Source organism: Dipodomys ordii, unplaced genomic scaffold (genome assembly GCF_000151885.1).
Source record: "Dipodomys ordii isolate 6190 unplaced genomic scaffold, Dord_2.0 Scaffold33, whole genome shotgun sequence".
Lineage (NCBI taxonomy): Eukaryota > Metazoa > Chordata > Mammalia > Rodentia > Heteromyidae > Dipodomys > Dipodomys ordii.
The window spans coordinates 6,419,895-6,441,101 of NW_012267249.1; the positions used below are offsets into that span (position 1 = coordinate 6,419,895).

The following is a 21,207-nucleotide window of genomic DNA, read 5'->3' on the forward strand; positions in this document are numbered from 1 at the left end:
AAGGAGACCTAGGGTTTCTCCTATTCCATGCTGTAATGTTTTCAGAGTGTCTGCTTTGACTTCAAGGTCTTTGATCCATTTGGAGTTGATTCTGGTGCTATATGCTACTTTTATGTTTTATTTTAAGCACAGTTTTAATCATGTAACTTCTCTGCTCAAAAGTCTTCAGTAATACACCGTCAAGTCCCAGTTTCTTAGTTTGCATTCAAAGTCCTTTGTGTTCTGGCCCTGTCACTTATGATATATATATATGAACTCACATATGCATATATATAAAGATCTAGGGGCCAAAATCTAGCCATTCTTATCGTTGGTGTTCTTTCATCTCTAGAATCAGGACCACAATAAGAAGTGGGAACCTTAAATATACAGTAGCTAAAATACTACAGAGACTGAAGTTCTTCTTTGTTTACATGGTAGGATAGACTTTTCTCTCCTCTTCACTGAATCAGTCATATATATATCCATTGTCAACTGTTAAAAATCTATCAAATATTATGCCCACATGCTCAGCAAATAAAGGCGCAATAATACTTTGTGTGTGTGTGTGTGTGTGTGTGTGTGTGTGGGTGTGTGTGTGTGCAACTGGGTTTGAACTCAGGGCCTTGTACTTGCTAGGCTAACATTCCACTGCTGAGCCATGCTTTGAGCTCTGTCTTCCATTGGTTATTTTTTAGAACAGGGTCTTACTTCCAGCCCAGGTATGCACCTGAGCCAACTTTAGGCCTCCTAGAGTTGCTGGGATGACAGGTACATGCCATCATATTCATTTCTTGACTTTTCTACCTAGATTCTTATGTAAATTGGAGTGAATTTTTTGCCCAGGTTGGCTTCAAACATCAATCCTCCCAATCTCAGCCTCTCAAGTAATCAGGATTATAGGTGTGAGTAATCAGCATCTAGCTGTAATGACACTCTTCATTGGACTTTTTCATTAATTCTTTTGCATTTTGTTTTACATTATAATTTTGTACTTCTCATATATTCCCAATCAAACTGAAACTTTTGTTTTTGGCCAGTCCTGGGTTTGACCTCAGGCCCCTGGTGCTGTCTCTGAGATTATTTTGCCTAAGGCTAGCACTCTACCATTCGGGCCACAATGCTACTTCTGGCTTTTTCTGTTTATGTGGTACTGAGGAATCAAACCCAGGGCTTCATGAATGTTAGGCAAGCACTCTACTACTAAGCCACATTCCCAGCCCAAACTGAAACTATTTTAAGAATACAAACTTATTTTTATAACTCACAATGCAATTTTGTACCTATCATATATTCCCAAATAAACTAAAAGATTTTTTTTTTGCCTTTTTTGGGGGCGGAGGGGTCAGTAGTGGGCCTTGAACTCTGGGCCTGGGCGCTGTCCCTGAGCTCTTCAGCTCAAGGCTAGCACTCTACCACTTGAGCCATAGCACCACTTCCAAAACTATAAGAGTTTTAAGATTATAAGTTTGTTTTTATAACTCATTATGATACTGAGTTAATATTAATAGAATTTATAATAGCAAGTTAATATTTATAGATGGAACAAATACATGGATTATCTAGATATGAGCTCCAGGTGGGCAAATAATATATTCTATTCTTCTTTTGTATTCCAAAAGTATTAAAGCAAAACTTTGAAGTATTTGTTAATGGCAACTATCTACTAAGTGCTTCCTACATGTCAGAGACTAAGCACCTTTAATATGCCTAGTAGAATACACACTAGAACAGAAATTTGTTTGCTGTCATATTTGTAACATGCACAAAAGTGCCTTGAACAAATATTTGTTGAACAGGGAACTTGCATAACAACTTAATAATATGATATTATTCTAGTTTTAAAGTAAAGAAACTATCTGAATAAACGCAAGTCAATATACAGTCAAGAGACCTGAGAAACCCTTCTTTATAGCAGCACTATTCACAAGCCAAAATATAGAACCAAAGTGTCAGCCAAAGTACCCATTAACCAATGGATGAAAAAAGAAAATGTGGGATATATACACAATGGACTATTATTATTCAGCCAAAAAGAAGAATATGTCATTTGCAAGAAAATGAATGGAAGTGAAGATCATCATTCATCTTGTTAAAAAAAATAAGGCAGATTAAGAAAGGAAAATATCATATGCTTTCTCTCTCATATGTGGATCTAGTCCTTAAAAGAGAATGACTAGATTATGGAACAAGTTCAGGGGGAGGGCAAAGGGAAGGCAAAGGGGGATAAATATGATCAAAGTATTATATATATATATATATATATATATGTCTAAAGATACAATAATGAAACCTACTGAAATTGTTATAAGGAAAGGAGGAGAGGAGTGATAGAATGGGTTTGTGTGAATGTATGGAAATATTACAATGAAACTCCTTTGTTACAACTAATATATGTAAAAAAAAAACCCAACAGGACTAGGGGCTTGGTTCAAGTAGTAGAATTCCAGCCTAAAAAGTATAAGACTCAGTGTTCAAAATCCTTAGTACTGCCAATTAAACAAAATAAAAAGGCCTAGAGTATAGGTCAGGTACTCAGAGTGCGGGCCTAACAAGTGTGAGACCTTTGGTTAAGTCCCTAGTACTACAAAACAGCAAAGCATCTCTTGTTCATTGACTGGAAGAATTAATGCTATGAAAATGGTTTAATTAACTGAAAATTATCTATAGTTTTGATATAATCATCATCAAAATTCCAATGACCTTCTTCACAGAAATAGAGGGGAAAAAATTCAAGAGATCATATGGAAACATAAAAGACCCCTAATAGCCAAACAATCCTGAGCAAATTATGCTTCAGAGTCATAATAACAAAACCACCATGGTATTGGTACAAAAGATACATAAACCAAAATAACAGAATAAAGGACCAGAAATAAGTTCATGCAGCTTCAGTTATTTGATCCTAAACAAAGACTACAAAAACGTACATTATACAAAAACGTACTTCAATTAATGGTAATCGGAAAACTAAATATCCATATATAAAAGACTGCAACTAAATCCTTAATAAATTCTGTATAAAAGCCAACCTAGAGCTGGATGCTGGTTGCTCACACCTGTCATCCTAGCTACTCAGAAGGCTGAGAACTGAGGATTGCAATTCAAAGCCAGCCAGGCAAGTGATACTCTTAGCGCATAAAGTAACAAATGATTCAATTAATAAATAGACAAATCAACTGAATGGTTTGTAAAAGAAGTACAAATGGATGTTCAACATCCTCAGTCATAAAAGAAATGAAAATCCAAATACTGAAGCTGGGTGCTGGTGGCTCACACTTGTAACCCTAACTACTCAGGAGGCTGAGATGTGAGGATCACAGTTCAAAGCCAGCCTGGGCAGAAAAGTTCAAGTCCATGAGAATCTTATCTCCAATTAACTAGCAAATAGCCAGAAGCAGAGATGTGGCTCAAGTAGTAGAGTACCAGTCTTGAGGAAAAAAACCAAGTGAGAATGTGAGGCCTTGGGTTCAAGCCCCTGTACCACTAAAAAAAAAAAAAAAATTAAGCTTACTACTCTAGTCAGAATTGCTAACATGTAATTCGTGAGGATGAAGGAAAAAAGGAGCCCTCAGATATTGTTGATGGGAATGTAAATTAGTCCAGATACTATGGAAATCAGTATAGAGGGGCCTCAAAACCTAAAAAAAAATACCACGTGAGCCAGCTGAGAGGAAGTAAGTCAGTATAAAATAGAGATACTGAAGTATGATTCACAATAGCTAGTTATGGAATTTCCCTAAGGTATAGCTCAACAGTTACAATGTATAAAGAAAATGTGATGTATATACAAAATGGAGTATCACTAAGCCAAAAAGGATAATGAGATTAAGCCATCTGAAGACAAATACAACTGGAGTTCATTATATTAAGAAAAATAAGCCTGATTCAGAAAGACAAACATTGTATGTATTTTCTTGTATGTGTGATCTAGATCTAAAAAGCAAAAGCTATAAAAGGACATGACCAAAAAAGGAAAACTCAATCAATGGGTGGTAGGAAGGGGAAAAGGAAGACAAAAAGCAGCAGAATATCATGAAAGTATATTGCATGCAGATGAAAAGGAAATATAAGTATGTGTAACAGTTAGGTATGATGTCTCATGCCTATGACCCTAGCTTCTCAGGAGGGAGAGAGCAAGATGATCAAGGTTTGAAGCTGCCTTGGGCAAAAAGTTCATGAGACCCCATCTCAACCAATAGAAGCTCGACTGTGGTGAGGTACATCTATTGCATCTATTCAGGAAGTGCAAAAAGAGGAGTGAAGTCCAGTCCAGTCTGGGCATAAACTCAAGACTCTATTCAAAATATAACTAAAGTAAAAAGGCTAGAGTTCAAATCCCAGTCCTGATACAAAGAGAAAAAAATCATAAAAACCATCTTTAAGAGGAGTGGGAGATATCAGGCATGTTGGTTAGCTCAGTGGTAGAATGCCAAGCACAAGCCCCAGACTTCAAACCCTAGAAATTCAACCAAAAAAAAAAAAAGAGAGAAAGGGAATAAAAGAGTAATAAGAATAAATATAATCAAAGTGCATTATACACAGATATGAAAACTCTCACAATGTATAATTAGTATGTTAATAATATATATATATATATATATTTTTTTTTTTGTCAGTCATGGGGCCTGAACTCTGGGCCCAGTCGCTGTCCCTGCACTCTTCAGCTCAAGGCTAGTGCTCTACCTCTTGCGCCATAGCCCCACTTCCAGCTTTTTCTGCTTATGTGGTGCTGAAGGATCGAATCCAGGGCCTCATGCATGCAAGGCAAGCACTCTACCACTGAGCCACCTTCCCAGCCCAATAAAATAATTTTTTAAAGTATGAAAACAGCATCAATCATAAACTACTTCCTACTTAAATACTACTATATAAGGGAGATGAATAAGAAAGAGGATATTTCATAAAGGCGAGGAAATATCATATGAAAATGTAGTCAAAAGCTAATTCAAGGTTTGGAGTATACTGGAACAGGAATAGGAGGGCACTGAAGGATTTAAAATGAAAAATATGACAATTACTTACAGTTATAGAAAAACCTATTTAGATGGCTATAAGGAGAATGGGACAGAGGGGAGTAATCATGGGTATGAAGGATGAGATTTCTAGGTGAAAGAGTATAATGGTCTGATTTATTGTAATCAGAGAGAAGTAGAAAATAATGAAATATATCACTTAAATTTTTTTTTGTGAGTCCTGGGGCTTGAACTCAGGACCTTGGCACTGTCCCTGAGCTTCTTTTTGTTTGTTTTTATTTTGTTGTTGTTTTTATCGGTCGTGGAGCCTGAACTCTAGGCCTAGGCCCTGTCCCTTAGCTCTTCAGTTCAAGGCTAGCAGCGCTCTACCACTTTGAGCCATAGCACTTCTGGCTTTTTTCTGCTTATGTGGTGCTAGGGAATTGAACTCAGGGCCTCATGCATGCGAGGCAAGCACACTACCACTGAGCCACCTTCCCAGCCCTGTCCCTGAGCTTCTTTTGCTCAAGACTAACATTCTACCACTTGAGCCACAGTGCCACTTCCAGATTTTTCTGTTTATGTGGTACTGAGGTACCCAGGGATTCATGCATGCTAGACAAACACTCTACCACTAAGCCACATTCCCAGTCCCCTAGTGAAATATATTTAAGAGGCAAAATTAACAGATCTTGAAATGGATGTGGAATATAAGAAAAGCTTTATGGATTGCTACAAGATTTTGCCATGAGTCAGTGACCAGATGGTATTGCTAGTTGTTGAGATGGTAGAGAAGACCATAAATTCATATTTGCATATGTTGATGTTGAGATACCCTGTGATATTTAACAGTTAAATGGATATAGAATCTAAAAGCTCATAAGATCTGGGCTAGAGAAATAAATTTGTGAGTCACAGTATAGAGATGACATTTGCAATCAAGAATGTAGCTAAGATTGCCTATAGAGAACATAAAAAGTAGGAAGAGAAGAAAATATTGAAAATGTCAACATTAAAAGGTCAGATAATAAGAGGGAACAGTATTTATGAATGAATGAACAGGATCACAGATCTAGAGTTACAAACTGGCTTTTTCACATGTCCCTCACAAAGTCACAGACAAAGCTGTTGATTTTAAATTAAATTAAATTAAAATGTTTCTATACTGGTTTGAATATTTTAGTCTTTTCATAAAAGAAATAAGATTAAAAAAACTTATATATATATAGTGGCAAAATATTAAGTCAATGTATATGACACTTTAATGTGATAGTTTGAATTTTTCCTCAGGATCATAGGAGACATGGTGATAAGAGAAGATAAATGGAAAAGATGTCTTTTATAAATAATTAAGAAGCTGTGGCGCTGTAGCTCAAGTGGTAGAGCGCTCGCCTTGAGTTGAAGAGCTGAGGGACAACGCCCAGGCCCCACGACCGACAAAAAAAACAAAACAAAACAAAAAACTATATAAATAATTAAGAAGCAAACCATTTTTATGAGTTGAGGCCCAAGTTAGCATGAAGTTATACAATAAGTCCTTTCCTGAAGGGGCTATTAAGTCTAAGGAACTAATATTTCTTTCATTCTTGAATGTCTTTTTAAGTTATAAAAATATTGCATATTTACTACCGAAATTACATAAGGGATTTTAAAAGTTCATCTACAATTCTACCAGCTGTAGACTACCACTGTTGATATTACAGTGTATTTCCTTCCAGTTTTCTGTCCATACATATGCATGCATACATACCACTTTAAAATTAACTGAGGCTTAAACTCAGGGCCTCATGCATGCTCAGTTTTCTTGCTCATGGTTGGTGCTCTACCATTTGAGTCATAACTCCACTCCAGGATTTTGCTAGTTAATTGGAAATGGAATTTTATGGACTCCTCTGATAGCTTTGAACCATTATCTTCCAGATTTTAGGCTCCTGAGTATTTAGGATTATAGGTGTAAGCTACCAGTGCCTTACTATTTAAGTAAGTAAATAAATAAATAAGATTGATTGATTGATTGATTGCTTTTATGATGCTGAAGATCAAACCTATGGCCCATAGCTTTGTGCATGCTAGGCTAGTACTCCTATTAATGTGCTACAGCTGTAGCTTCTAAGTTCTTTACTAAATATAAATTACGAAAATCATAGAAATGAAATACTACCAACACTTCATGCCAAGGCCTTTATGAAGAAGACAACTCAATTATTTTAAGACACTAAGAGTTAAGCACATAGTTGTTTGGATAGAATGGAATGATTAAGATTAAATTATTATAATTGCAGAAAAACTCAACCTCTTAAAGTGCAATAAAAGCAACATAATAAAGGGAAGAGGGTTGCTTTGGTGACAGTGATTGTGAAAAAGGCCATTTTTAGAAAAAAAAAGTACAATTACCGTTCACTTGGTTGATTTCTGAGTTGGAGGACAGAATTTCATCTGCCAGTTTTTGTGCAGTAGGAAGAACTTCAGTGTGATGGGCTGTGATTAAATATTGAATAAACTTCTGTAGCTGGTCCCTGTTCATCTGGAAAAGGGTTTCTGAGATAGGAAGACGTAATTTGACTTGTTCTGGTTTACGGATCCTGTACAGTGAGAGTGCTACCACATGAGCACAGTAGAATATGTCCTTATTCCCACAGCCACATGTCACAGAAGTGATTTTGCATCGATCAAAACTGATTGCAACTTTGTAAGTTACTGCTGGTTCTGAAGCAGTGGCTGGCTCAGTTACTGTGCCACTCAGATGGAAGCCTAAGAAAAAAAAGAGAAAAAATTCTGTTTATAGAGATTCTGTAGTAAGAAATTTAAAAGTGTCTTATTTTGCATTTCTATTAACCAATGTACAATTTATTATATATTAGGTAGGCTTTGCCACAGGCACAAACATCAATGAAACTCAAATATCACTCTGAAGGAATACACAAGCTTAAAAAAAACTCTTTATTCTGGAGACAAACCAGCTGAAAATTTTGTACATATGTATCCTTTTTGGGATGGTGGGTAGCTCATAGCTTTTTATCATAGTCTCAAAATGGTTAAGAAGGAAATCTCCAAAAATTAAAAATTCCTTTGAGCTTGAGATGTAGGCAAAGGAAAGTCCACAAATAATGTCATTAAAATCTAAAGCAAGGTGAACACTACAAATGAAAATAAATAAAAAGAATTTCATGAGGAAAAACAAGGAAGATTAAGGACAGTATTTCTTCCTTAAAATTTAAAATTCTAACAGTTGAATGTCGGTGGCTCACACTTGTAATCCTAGCTACTCAGGAGGCTGAGATCTGAGGATTGTGGTTCGAAGCCAGCCCAGGCAGGAGATTCTCCAATTAACTGCCAAAAAGCCAAAAATGTAATTGTGGATCAAGTGGTGAGAGTGCTAGGCTTAAGAACAAAAGCCCAGGGACAGTGTTCAAGGCCTGAGTTTAAGCCCCAGGACTGGTGTGCACGTACACATCTTAAAATTCCAAACTGACCACATGGAATCCCTAAAAGGGGAGCAACCTAAATTATAGAGGGTAGAGCTTAATGCAGCAGAATTTTGTAGTGTTAGATCTCTACTCATTAGGTACACCCAACCAGCACCAAAAACTCTGAAATGCAGAGAGAATGTATTTTTAAGTTACAACCACATTTAAAAGCCCAAGCCATTCCTTATATTGTTTAGTTCTTTTTTTTTTTTTTTGGTCGGTCGTGGGGCTTGAACTCTGGGCTTGGGTGCTGTCCCTGCGTTCTTCAGCTCAAGGTGAGCGCTCTACTGCTTGAGCCACAGAACCACTTCCGGTTTTTGAGTGGTTTATTGGAGATAAGAATCTCACAGACTTTTCTGCCCAGGCTGGCTTTGAACCGTGATCCTCAGATCTCAGCCTCCTGAGTAGCTAGGATTACAGGCGTGAGCCACCAGTGCCTGGCTTTATTATTTAGTTCTTTAAATATGAATCTTTCCCTTTAATAAGAATATATATTCATCTAACGATTTTAACCATTCAACAAAAGTTTAATGAGGCCTTAAACACAGGACTTCCAGGCCTAAGAATGCTAACAAAAAAAGGAATGTCATGTGACCATCAAATATTTCTGGAACTTGATACAACAGTGTTATATTCATTTAACACCTCATCACAACAACTTTAAGCAATTAATACTGTTCTCCTTATTTTAACAGTGTGTAAATGGAGTACAGAAAGGTTATTTACTTAAGGCTCTACCAAGTAATAGACCTGGGATTTGGAACCTGGGAACAGTTCATTTTATCTTCATTATATCATATTACCTGTGATATAATCCTTAAAACATAAGTAAAGAACTACAACATGGTATTCCAGCTGCTATAGAGATAGGATCAAAGGTAAGGCTAATTCCAGATTATTTAAAAGGACTACACACTGTGAATGGGAAATAAATTTTAAATTATTTTCATTTGTTGAAGGAATATTTGCCAAATGTTAAAAGATAGATGCATAAGTTTTAAAGTTATCATTGTGACCTGGAAAAAAATTTAAAAAGCAGAGAAAGTTTTCTGAAGTTTAAATTTCAGACAATCATTGTTAAATGGTTAAGTAAAATAAGACTCAAATTTAGTTGTAAAACTTTGCAAAATTATCTAAAAGATAAAGAAAGATACACATTACTTTCCAGAACAAGAACAGGACAACAATTCATCGTTTCCAAGTATATTTTTAAAGACCACTGAGGTTTTCTTTTTTTAACCATCTAAACTAGCTTTAAGTTTTAAAATATTTACTTGTCATTTATTTTAAAAAATCAAAAGAGTTCATTCAAGTATGATTATGTTCTTATTAGTTAAGGACAAAGGGGAGAATTGCAGGAGTGAGGAACAGTTCTTCTCCAAGCATGACTGCTTACTCAGCAGTAAGACTGCTGTCTTACTGTGGCCAATAGAGTAAGATAGCTAAGAGTACATCATACTAGGAATTAGGCAACCAGATATGCTATTTACTCTGTAGTCTCAAGCTACTCACTTTACAATGTTAACATTAGATTCCTTTTCAGTGAAATAATGACAATACTTGCTCTGTCTATCCTTCAAAAGTACTTTGTGAAACTCTCCTACAGATTTACTATTATGGCTTTTAAGCAGTTTTTGTTAATAGGTCTCCATGTTAAGGAATTCAGAAATAACTTCCCCAATGGCCAAGTTTCACAGTGGTTGAAACAAAATTAGAAAGTATATTCTTAATTTCCTTTGGGACACTCAAAAGTAACTAGTATCTTCTTTTTTTGGTGGTATTAGGGTTTAAACTCAGGGCCTTGCACTTACCAGGCAAGTGTACTACCATTGGAATAATACCTTTAGGCCTTTTTGTATTAGTTAATTTTTCAGATATGGTCTCTTGATTTTGGCTCAGGACCAGCTTTGAATACAGTCTTCCCATCTCTACATCCTGAGTAGCTGGGATTACAAGTGTGGGCTACCATTCCAGGCACAGTATGACAATACTGATTCGGAGACTACACATAAGAACATTAAAATTTCTTTTCCTTTTTTTTTTTGTGCATTCCTGGGACTTGAACTCAGGGCCTGGGCCCTGACCCTGAGCTTCTTTTGCTCAAGGCTAGCACTCTACCACTTGAGCCATAGCGCACATCCGGCTTCTTCTGTTAAGATAGAACTGAGGAATCAAACCCAGACCTTCATGCATGTTACGCAAGCACTCTACCACTAAGCCACATTTCAAGCCCTACTTTAGAATTTCAAATAAGGTAGATATCACTATGGAAAAGTTTAGGTTCCAAGCCCCTGAGTGATCAAGGTGAGTTGAAACATTTCTGCTTCATCGGTTCAGCACTCTGGGCATACTTGGCCTGCAGCACAGACTCTGAGCCCAAGTTTTATCTTCTCTTTCTGCATGAAAATAAGTAAGAATATTGGTTAACTCTGAGGCAGACAGTCATCAATGGATACATTATTAGGATGTAAGCCCCCAAAAGACAGGACTCTCTATGTGTATTATTCATTATTATGATAGTTTGGATGAGTGTCCCCTGATCACCCCCCACCCCCACCCCGGGCCAAGAAAAGGTTCATCTCAGTTTCTCTCTGCTTTCTGACTTGTGATGTGACTAGTCTGCTTTATCACAAACTCTTGCCATGGTATACTACCCTTTCCAGAGGCATAATGCCATGAGGCTACTTAATTTGGAGCTGGAACTTCCAGAGCTATATGTTAAAATATATTTTTTTCTTTTATAAGGTAATTGCTTAAAATACTGTATTCTAATAATATGAAACTAAGTAATACAACTACTATTTAAAAAAAAAAACCCCAAACCACACTAGCTGAAGTATGGAAAAAGGATTGGATCTCAGCCTCCACATTTTTGAGCTGAGAAACTTATCTAGAGGTCTGTCAAGGTTCACTTTACAGCCAGGCATGGTGGTAACATGTCTTTTCCCAGTTACTTGTGGTATAGGCAGAAGGATCACAAGTTCAAGGCCGGCTGGGGGGAAAAAAAGAAATAAGGTATCAAGACCTTTCCAGCCTGGGCAGGAAAGTCTGTGAGACTCTTATCTCCAATAAATCACTCAGAAAATCAGAAGTGGCACTGTGGCTTACATGGTAGAGTATTAGCCTTGAGCTGAAGAGCTGAGGGACAGCACTCAGGCCCAGAGTTGAAGTGCCATGACTGCCACCACCAACAATAACAACAAAAACCAACAAAACTAAATAAAAACAAAAGGGCTAGGTCATAGTTCAAGTAGCAGGGCACTTACCTACCATGTACAAAGCCTAGGTCTAATCCCCAGTGTTGGGAGGGCGGGGATGGATTTCTTGTTACATTTCCACATGTACTTACATTTCAGTTAATCTAATCCCTCAATCACTGTCCCTTCCCCCCTTCCTCCCTTTCCCAAAAAATTTCAATTGGCTTCATTGTGCAAAAATATTTTTCAAAAGCTAATCATATGTGGCTCCCTAGAGACTTTGGCTACGGTTCATGATGCTCCTAGGGACACATGCTGTTGAGCTGGGTAAATGTTTGGGCTTCATCAGCTGTATTAACACTAGTACAGCCTAGGCTCCAGGCACTGAAAAGCCAAAGGCTCTGAGTGATTCTGCAGAAGTTTCTTCTCTGGAGGTTCCATCTTCCATTCCTCTCTCTTACAAAGTAAACCAAAAGGCAGTTTCAAATATTTGTACTCCTTGTCAGATTGTAATCTAGCAGATTTTGTAGTGTAATTACTCCTGAGAATAAAGTAACATATAATAGATCTAATATGACATTTCTTTCTTAATGCAAATAAGCTACCACAAACATGTTCATTAATAATCTAAAAATTTAAGAAAACATGTAGAAGCCTGATTTAAAAAAAAACTTTTACTCATTCTAGCATATATTTATTGAGTGCTATATGTGCTCACTTTTTACTTTTTTACTTTTATTTAGACATTTTTCATTTAAAAAAATTGTAAAGGTGATGTACAGAGGGGTTATAGTTACATGTCAGGTATTGAGTACATTTTTTTGAACAATGCACTCTTCCCTCATTTTCTACAAGTTTTTTCCCTTCCAACCCATTTATTTATTTATTTATTTATTTATTTATTTATTTATTTTGGGACCGGTTGTGGGGCCTGAACTCTGGGCCTGGGCGCTATCCCTCAGCTCTTCAGCTCAAGGCTAGCGCTCTACCACTTGAGCCACAGCACCACTTCTGGCTTTTTTCTTTCTGCTTATGTGGTGCTGAGGAATCGAACCCAGGGCCTCTGGCATGCAAGGCAAGCGCTCTACCAATGAGCCACCTTCCCAGCCCTTAAATTGTTATTATAAAGGTGATATACAGAGGGGTTAACATTTCGTAAGTCAGGTAATAAGTATATTTCTTTTTGGACAATGTCACCCCCTCCCTTGCTCTCTTCCCTCCCATTTTCCCCTCTGGTCTCCACTCACAAGTTGTATAGTTTATTTTCAACAGTGTCTAGTGATGACCACAGCTGCATTTGTTCTTCATTTGTCCCTCCATTTCTATGCCTCCCATTTTACCCTTCCAAAGACAGATAAATGAACAAACAAGACAAAAAAGAAAAGAAAAGAAAAACAGTAATAAAGAAAAATCCTCTTGGTTCCATTACCTGGAGTTAATGTTGATAAATATTATTTTATATGATCAGAGGCACATAATCATTGTATCTTTGTGTTCCCCTCCTTATTTAGACCATTTTTAATAAATAAAAAAGTACAGAGAACAGTGTAAATTCCCAAGTATCAATCACTCACCTTCAACAATTATCAACAAAGAGATAAATGCATTTAATCCTTACTTCCCCCCTAAATTTTAGCAAAAATATTTTAATGTAACAGGAAAAGTAATGAGAAGTAGGAAAAAATAAACATTTACTGCTTCATATAAAATCAATGGGAGATAAAGACTCCTGCTATTCTTTCTCAATTCTGTCTCAATATAATCCAAATTCCTCAGGGATTATATTGAAGAAAATCTGAGAATATAATTTCTTTGGAACAACCTGGTATGCATCTCTAAAATACAGGAACTATCCAGGTATTGTACTATATATCTAAAATTCCAGCACTTGGGATTCAGAAGCAGGAGAATCATATATTTGAAGCCAGCTAGGGCTACACAGTAAGTTCCATGCCAGCCTAGGTTGAAAAGCACACTGTATTTGAAATAAATATGTAAGAACTTAAAATTCATAGTAACAGTCTGAAACGGTATTTAGACTTCTATAATAGAGGGTGTGTGTGTATGTATGTATGTGTGTGTGTGTGCGTGTGCGCACGTGCATGCTCCAGTCCTGGTACTAGTGCTTGAATTCAGGGCTTAGATGCTGTCCTTGAACTTTTGTTCCCAAGGAAAGTGTTCTATCACCTTAGCCACAGCCCCACTTTCAGCTTTTTAGGTGGTTAACTGGAGGTAAGAGTCTCATAAAGCCTGGTGCTGATGGCTCATGCCTGTAATCCCAGCTACTCAGGAGGCTGAAATCTGAGGATCAAGGTTCAAGGCCATCCCAGGCAAGAAAGGCAGTAAGACTCTGATCTCCAACTGACCACCAGAAAACCAGAAGTGGAGCTGTGGCTCAAAGTGGTAGAGCACTAGCCTGAGCAAAAAAGCTCAGGGACAATACCCAGGCCCTGAGTTCAAGCCCCATGACCTACAAAAAAAGAAGTCTCATGGACTTTCCTACATGAGCTGACTCTGAAACACCATCCTCAAACCTCAGCTTCCTGAGGATTACAGGTGTGACAGCACATTATGGTTTCAATAGTCAGGAAAAATCACAATGTTGGATCTGTTATTTAGGGGTATGTTCTATTTAAAAGTTGAGTATCTTTCCTTTTCCTTTTTTTTTGCCAGTCCTGGGGCTTAAACTCAGGTCCTGGGCACTGTCCCTGAGCTTCTTCTTCTGCTCAAGGCTAGCACTCTACCACTTGAGGCAAAGGGCCACTTCCGGCTTTTTCTATTTTTGTAGTACTGAGGAATCGAATCCAGGGCTTCATGCATGCTAGGCAAGCACTCTACCACTAAGCCACATTCCCAGCCTTGAATATCATTTTTTCTTTTTTTGGGGGGTCCGATTGTGGGGCCCGAACACTGTCCCTCAGCTCTTCAGCTCAAGGCTAGCGCTCTACCACTTGAGCCACAGTGCCACTTCCAGCTTTTTTCTTTTTGCTTACGTGGTGCTGAGGAATCGAACCCAGGGCCTGGAGCATGAAAGGCAAGCGCTCTACCACTGAGCCACCTTCCCAGCTCCTTGAATATCATTTTTGTGATGGTCTTTCACACACATCTTCCTACAGAACAAACAACAATAACCAAAACCAATAAAATCCACCAAAAATACTTTTACATATATTGTGAAATCATAACCAAATATCCAAGACCTATAGCCTTTAAAGCAGTCTCTTAACCGGTTGTAGGTCTTGAAGTGATCTAGGAGAGAGGGAGTAGATAAAAGGAAACAAAATATAATCTTGGCTTCTTTATAGGCTCTAGCCACCTATAAAATAGGTCAACATTCATATATTCTTCCTTCTTGCAGCCAATCTTTTTGGTGTAAAGTGGTCAGGAATAGTGGATCTGGTAGAGAAACAGGAAATCAGGAAGCTGTTTCCCTTGTTGCCCTATCACTTCATACATAAGGTTAAAACAAAAATGAAAACCCTAAGCTCTCAAGTGCTTTAACATAGAACAGGCCTTGAATAAAGTTTTCAGAGTTCCTATTTAGTTTTTACAGTATATCCCCTTCTATCCCAAATCATAAAGTGAGCCTTGTCCTGAGAAAAAGACATTTACTTTCAACTTGCCCTTCTGTGGTTTAGACAGATTCACTACCTGGGTCTGTACTATTTAGAAATTCTAGAGTAAATTTGTACCATAGCCAGGAACTGTTTGTTGGCTTTTTCCTGTAATCCTAGGTACTCAGAAGGCTGAGATCTGAGGATCATGGTTTGAAGCCAGCCTGGGCAGGAACATTCAAGAGACTCTAATATTTAATTAACTGCCCAAAAGCCAGAAGTAGAGCTGTGGCTCAAGTGGCAGAGTACTACCCTTGAGTACAAAAGTTCTGAGACATCACCCAGGCCCTGAGTTAAAGCCCCAGACCCAATGCACAAAACCCTCCCCATCCCCCCAAACTGTACCATAGCACTTCCTACATTACACATCAAAAAAGTCCTCATGTCTCTTCAGCTTCTAGGAAAATTGTGGGCTTTATAGAAATTCTTTCTATGGGGCTGGGTGCCAGTGGCTCACGCCGGTAATTCTAGCTACTCAGGAGGCTGAGATCTGAGGATCATGGTTCCAATCCAGCCTGGCAGGAAAGTCTATGAGACTCATGTCAAATAAACCACTCAGGATACTGGAAGTGTCCCTGTGGCTCAAGTGCTAGCCTTGAGTTGAAGAGCTGAGGGACAGTGCCCAAGCCCAGAGTTCAAGCTCCATGACGAAAAAAAAAAAAAAGAGAAATTCTTGCTATGGTATAAGCCCCTACCCCTGTAACATCCTTTAAGTGTGTGTCATACCTTTTTGGCTTTCAACATGTTCCTTTCACAGATTTCTCCAATGGGAGGTTGGTGGGGGGAAGGGAGGGAGATATACTTGATTTTTCAAGCCTACTAAGACTTTCCAGGAACTTAGAATATGGTAATTTTCAAAGTAATCTGTGAAGGAGGAACACAAAGTGGATATCTTTAGTGCAGGATATAGTATAAGAAGACAAAGTGCGGTGCAAGGAAAGAGAAAATAAGCTAAGCAACACCCGGTCAAAACATCTAGCTCATTTTCTGTTTGTTTGTGGGTTTTTTGGCCAGTTACAGGGCTTGAACTCTGGGCCTGGGCGCTGTCCCTCAGCTCTTCAGCTCAAGGCTAAGGCTCTACCACTTGAGCCACAGTGCCACTTCCAGCTTTTTTCTTTTTGCTTATGTGGTGCTGAGGAATCGAACCCAGGGCCTCAGGCATGCAAACAAGCACTCTACCACTGAGTCACCTTCCCAGCCCCATCTAGCTCTATTTTCTAAGATTAGGGAAAACAGTCATGTCTGGTATTGCTTTAATCTTTTTTAAAATTAGGCTATGGCTAAATCATACAAATCAATTTTAATCTTTGTTTATAGTCACTGTGATACACATTCAGTTACCAAACTGATTTTTTTTTTTTAAGAAAAGGGCCGGGTGCCAGTGGGTCATACCTGTAATCCTAGCTACTCAGGAGGCTGAGATCTGAGGATCATGGTTCAAAGCCAGCCCAGGCAGGAAAGTCTGTGAGACTCTTATCTCAAATAAAACACCAGAATACCAGAAGTGGCACTGTGGCTCAAGTGGTAGAGTGCTAGCCTTGAGCTGAAGAGCTCAGGGACAGTGCCCAGGCCCAGAGTTCAAGCCCCACAACTGACAAAACAAAACAACAACAAAAAAAACCCTCAGACATATATTAATTTCTTTCATTTTAAAACAAATATCTCAAATCAATGTTCCCTCATTCAACTAATCATTATTTAACATATACTCTATGTTAGTTTTCAAGGATACATCCATCTACTAGAAAGATCTAATGATCTCTGACAAGCAGATATTAAACGAAATTCCACAAAGAATTCTTTTAGCTGTGGTAAGTGCTATGAAGGAGAAATATACAATAATAACACAGTACACAACAGTACAATACTAAACTGGTTCAGACAAATGAGTGTTAAGGGATGATGTACTTCAGAAAATGAAAGTTTGAATTAGCTGGGCACCAGTGGCTCATGCCCATAATCCTAGCTACTCAGGAGACTGAGATCTGAGGATCACAGTTCAAAGCCAGACCAGGCTGGAGAGTCTATGAGATTGTTATTTCCAATAAACCACTAGAAAACTGGAAGTGGTGCTGTGGCTCAAATGGTAGAGTGCTTGCCTTGAGCTGAAGAGCGCAGGAACAGTGCCCAAGCCCAGAGTTCAAGCCCCATGACCACCAAAAAGAAAAAAGCAAGTTTGAATTGGTCTATAGTCAAAGTAGGGATTAATTATATGAAAGGATGAGAAATGCCAATGTAGTGGTAAAGAGGGTTCTAGGGAAGGACAGGAGGGGGAAACGGGAGGGAAGAGGAAGGGAGAGAGAGATAGACCCAGAGAGAGATAGAGACAGGGAGTAGAAAGAAGAGAATGAGGAGAAAATGGAAAAGGAGGAGAGGCAGAGGTGTTCCAGCAAGAGAAAACATGGAAAACTGACAGGAAAGCGTAAAGTGGCATGTGACAGGCTTGCAGAGGCAGGCAGGAGCTGAAATTCTGAGATTTACCCTTAGCATCTCTTGTTCCATATCTAAAACATTATTAAATTCTGTGCGTTTTTCCTTCCAAGTATCTCCATTCTAGACTTGCTGGTTGAATTACCCCAACACTGCCTCAACTAAAGAGCACAATAATCTCTGTCTGGACTAACTAATCTTGCTGACAAAAATCTTACTTCCTCTATTCATCTTCCAGAACATAAATAGACTATTCATGTCATTTCTACAATTGTAACCTATTTATCTAATATTTATCTAATATTTGTATTGCCTAACACACAGTCTAACAGAATAAACAATTATAGAAATGTTCATTTTCTAAAAATGTTTGCTGTCAGGTGCCGATGGCTCATGCCTATAATCCTAGTCAGGAGGTTGAGATCTGAGGATTGCAGTTCAAAGCCAGCCTGGGCAGGAAAGGCTGTGAAACTCATTTCCAATTAACCACCAGAATACTGCAAAAGGAGCTGTGGATCCAAGTGGTAGAGCACTAGCCTTGAGCAAAAGAGCTGAGACAGCAGCCAGGCCCTGAGTTGAAACTCCATGACTGACCAAAAAAAAAAGTTTGCTGAACTGAAATGCTTAAAATCTTTCAATGGCTTCCCACTGATTATAGTAGCAGATGTAAATTTCTTTTGATGTGGTTTCTTTCTCTCTTCAGAACTGTTCCCCACTACCTCTATTCAACACACCAAACTTGTTGCACTATGTCTTTTCTATTGTCTTGTCTTAGCCTCTACCTTTTTATATGTGAAGTTCTCTATACCACATATGACCTTCTCATCTACTTTTTTCCCCCACCTATTTCTTATTCTTTATTCTACACTCAAATTAACCCTATTCTGAAAGTCTTCCTTGATCTCAGGAGCTCTTGCTTTTCATCAGTGACATCTCTATTACAGCAGCTATCAGTGTAATTAATAGTTTCCATATTTGCCTTTTCCTTTAGATTGTTAATGCCTTGAGAATGATATGGTTTTTCATTTCTATATCAGGGATATTTTAAAAGCTTAGTAAGGGTTTATGGGTGGATGAATAAATGAACACTAAACCAAAATTTTAATTTACATATTTATATTTATAATTCACAGAGGATTAAGCATGTTTAGAAGATTCCTAAATTTGTGATTAAAATAAAATCAGCAAATTAACCAATTTCACTGGAATGGTGAGCAAACTAACAATTTATATATGGTAATATACTGTTGCACCAAGGTTATTTTCTCTAATCCATTTTCTTGCCTCAATGGACAGCTGTTTCTTCTTTTTTATATTTATTTACTTTTTTAAAGTCACAAACACCTTTTAATCTTCACAATGATAGTCATCATTATCTTAATCTACATTGCTTATGAACTCTATGACCTTTAACAATAAAATTATTTTTTTTTACAAATTGCATTCTTCTCCTTTTTATAACCTGCTTTTAAGAAATATAAAATATGAGCAATTTTGTTAGCTAACATCTACTGAATATTTAGTACATGCAAAAGAATGTTCTAGGTGTTTATTAGTGAAGTTATCCTAACAAAGTTAAATTCTGTCTTTTTCCCTACCCTACACCCTTGTTTTTTCAGATGAGCAAACAGGCTCAGAGAGACAAAGAAACTTGTCTAAGATCATACAACCTGTAAACCATGTTTAGGATTTGAAGACAGGTAGTCTGGCTCAATAGTCTGTACTGCTACCACTATGATATTGTAAACAGGACACTTCAATTTATGATATAAATTTTATGGGAGTAACTGTCAAGTACAATTTTAGAAAGACAGAGTTCTACATTAAGGATAAGTCAGTAAAATGACATTTGCCTGGTTTCCTGGGCAACTGTTTAAGGCAACTTGCAACTCACAAGTACTCTGTGATGCTCTCACAGCTGGGACTAAGATGGGCTCATGAACTCATCTGTACAAGACAATGGCTCACCACAGTAAGTGAATCATCTGCTTAGAGTTCTAAAGGAAAGCACTTCTCAGTACAGCCCTCTGACACCATTCAAAGTCTTTTGTGTTTCTGAGTGCAAGAAAAGCTCTAGCAAAGCCTGGGCAATTAAAACCACTTTGCTCATTGCTCTTTTGATTCACTAGGCTCCTAGGCAGGTGCTAACACATGAAAATGAATGTTATTTCAGCCAATGACAGAGAAAAGGAGAGCTGTGGTTTACAAGAATGAATAATTTTTCTTTAGTCAGTTTAAATATAACATGTGTATGCATATATGTATTATACATATCTATGAATATATAAACTAACTCTTTTGAATGAGAATGTGTTCATTTAAATAAATTTGGTTTTGATAAAATTACAAAGTGAATTGGACCTTATTGAATTTCTGTCTACTGGAAGACCACAGCAGTATACCAGCAGAAAATAAAGCAGGTCACTCTTTTTTCTCCTTTCTGTCCCCTACCAAAACAGTGCAATGAAAAGGCTTACAACCTTGACAATAACATTTGCAAAATAACAAATATCCTTTCTTGAATGCTTTCTCAACAGCTTTGTAGCTAATGTCTAAACAGTAGCAAGGGAATGGCTCTATGGACTAGTACCAGGATGCAAAGGGACCAGAAATTAGAATGCTTACATTGTGATTCCAATGTCCTTAATTCTTCTTTGCCTCAGTTTCTTAATTATGTAAATGTACATAAAACTTGTCTATCAGAGTCAGTGAGAGTAATTTATAAATAACACATTACTTACAGATACCATTCAATAGTAATTCCAACTAGCCAGGGCCAGGTCCTATATAAATCACAAGAAGCAGATGGCGCCCACACATTGGGTGAGGGTGTGAGAGATAAAGTGAGGAGCAGTATTGTTGTTTCAGCATACAAATGATGCTGCCCCATTACCCTGAAAGCTACTTGGTTTGTTTGTATTACAGAGGTCACTCTATGCTTCTAGGAGCAGCTGAGTAAGCTGGAGGGCCCTTCTCAAAGCCATCTGCTCCCCTCCCAGACTCCTCTGACAAATCAAGAGGTTTTCCTTGTATTAACTTCTGAAGGATGGCCATGGCCCTTCTCAGCACTAGCTTTAAGAAGTAGTGGTCTCTGCTCTTCCCAGCATCTACAGTTAAAGAACCAGGCTTCCCAAGTCAAGCATGAACTTATATTACCTAGTTTTCTGTATTACTTGTATTACCTAGTATTCTGATATTCTTTTACTTGAGAATTGGTGTATATTTTAAAAGACTGAGATTTTTCTGTTATTTTAGAAATAGTTTGTTTAAAAAAGATGAAATGGAAGAATTCATAAAAAACTCTAAAATGCATAAAGCATAATTACCTTGAAAATAGAAACTTCACTTTTTGATAATCACTCCATGGTTCATAAAACCTATAGCACAAGTTATCTTGTATATTGGTAGGTAATCAATCTATTTGGAACTGCATATGAGATGCCTTCTGTTCAGTTTATGGATTTGAACATGGATTGGAAAGAAATACACCACAATTGAAGCAATTTTCTACAGAAATAGTGTACATATTTACAAATTACATATGTTGCCAAAATAATACACGTCA

The 21,207-nt window shown here is 37.6% G+C and overlaps 1 protein-coding gene across 2 annotated transcripts in view; it reads right to left on the minus strand.

Moving 5' to 3' along the window:
- Zswim5 (zinc finger, SWIM-type containing 5) overlaps nt 1-7,680 on the minus strand; it is a 40,402-nt gene extending 32,722 nt beyond the window's left edge. Inside the window, exon 1 of one of the 2 annotated variants that reach the window (XM_013017029.1) lies at nt 7,329-7,680. In XM_013017029.1, coding sequence (XP_012872483.1) covers nt 7,329-7,458 — 130 coding nt within the window. In that variant the 5' untranslated portion in view covers nt 7,459-7,680. The remainder of the gene's footprint in view (nt 1-7,328) is intronic. The other variant, XM_013017028.1, reaches the window with a different exon arrangement.
- Between the last annotated feature and the right edge of the window lie 13,527 nt (nt 7,681-21,207).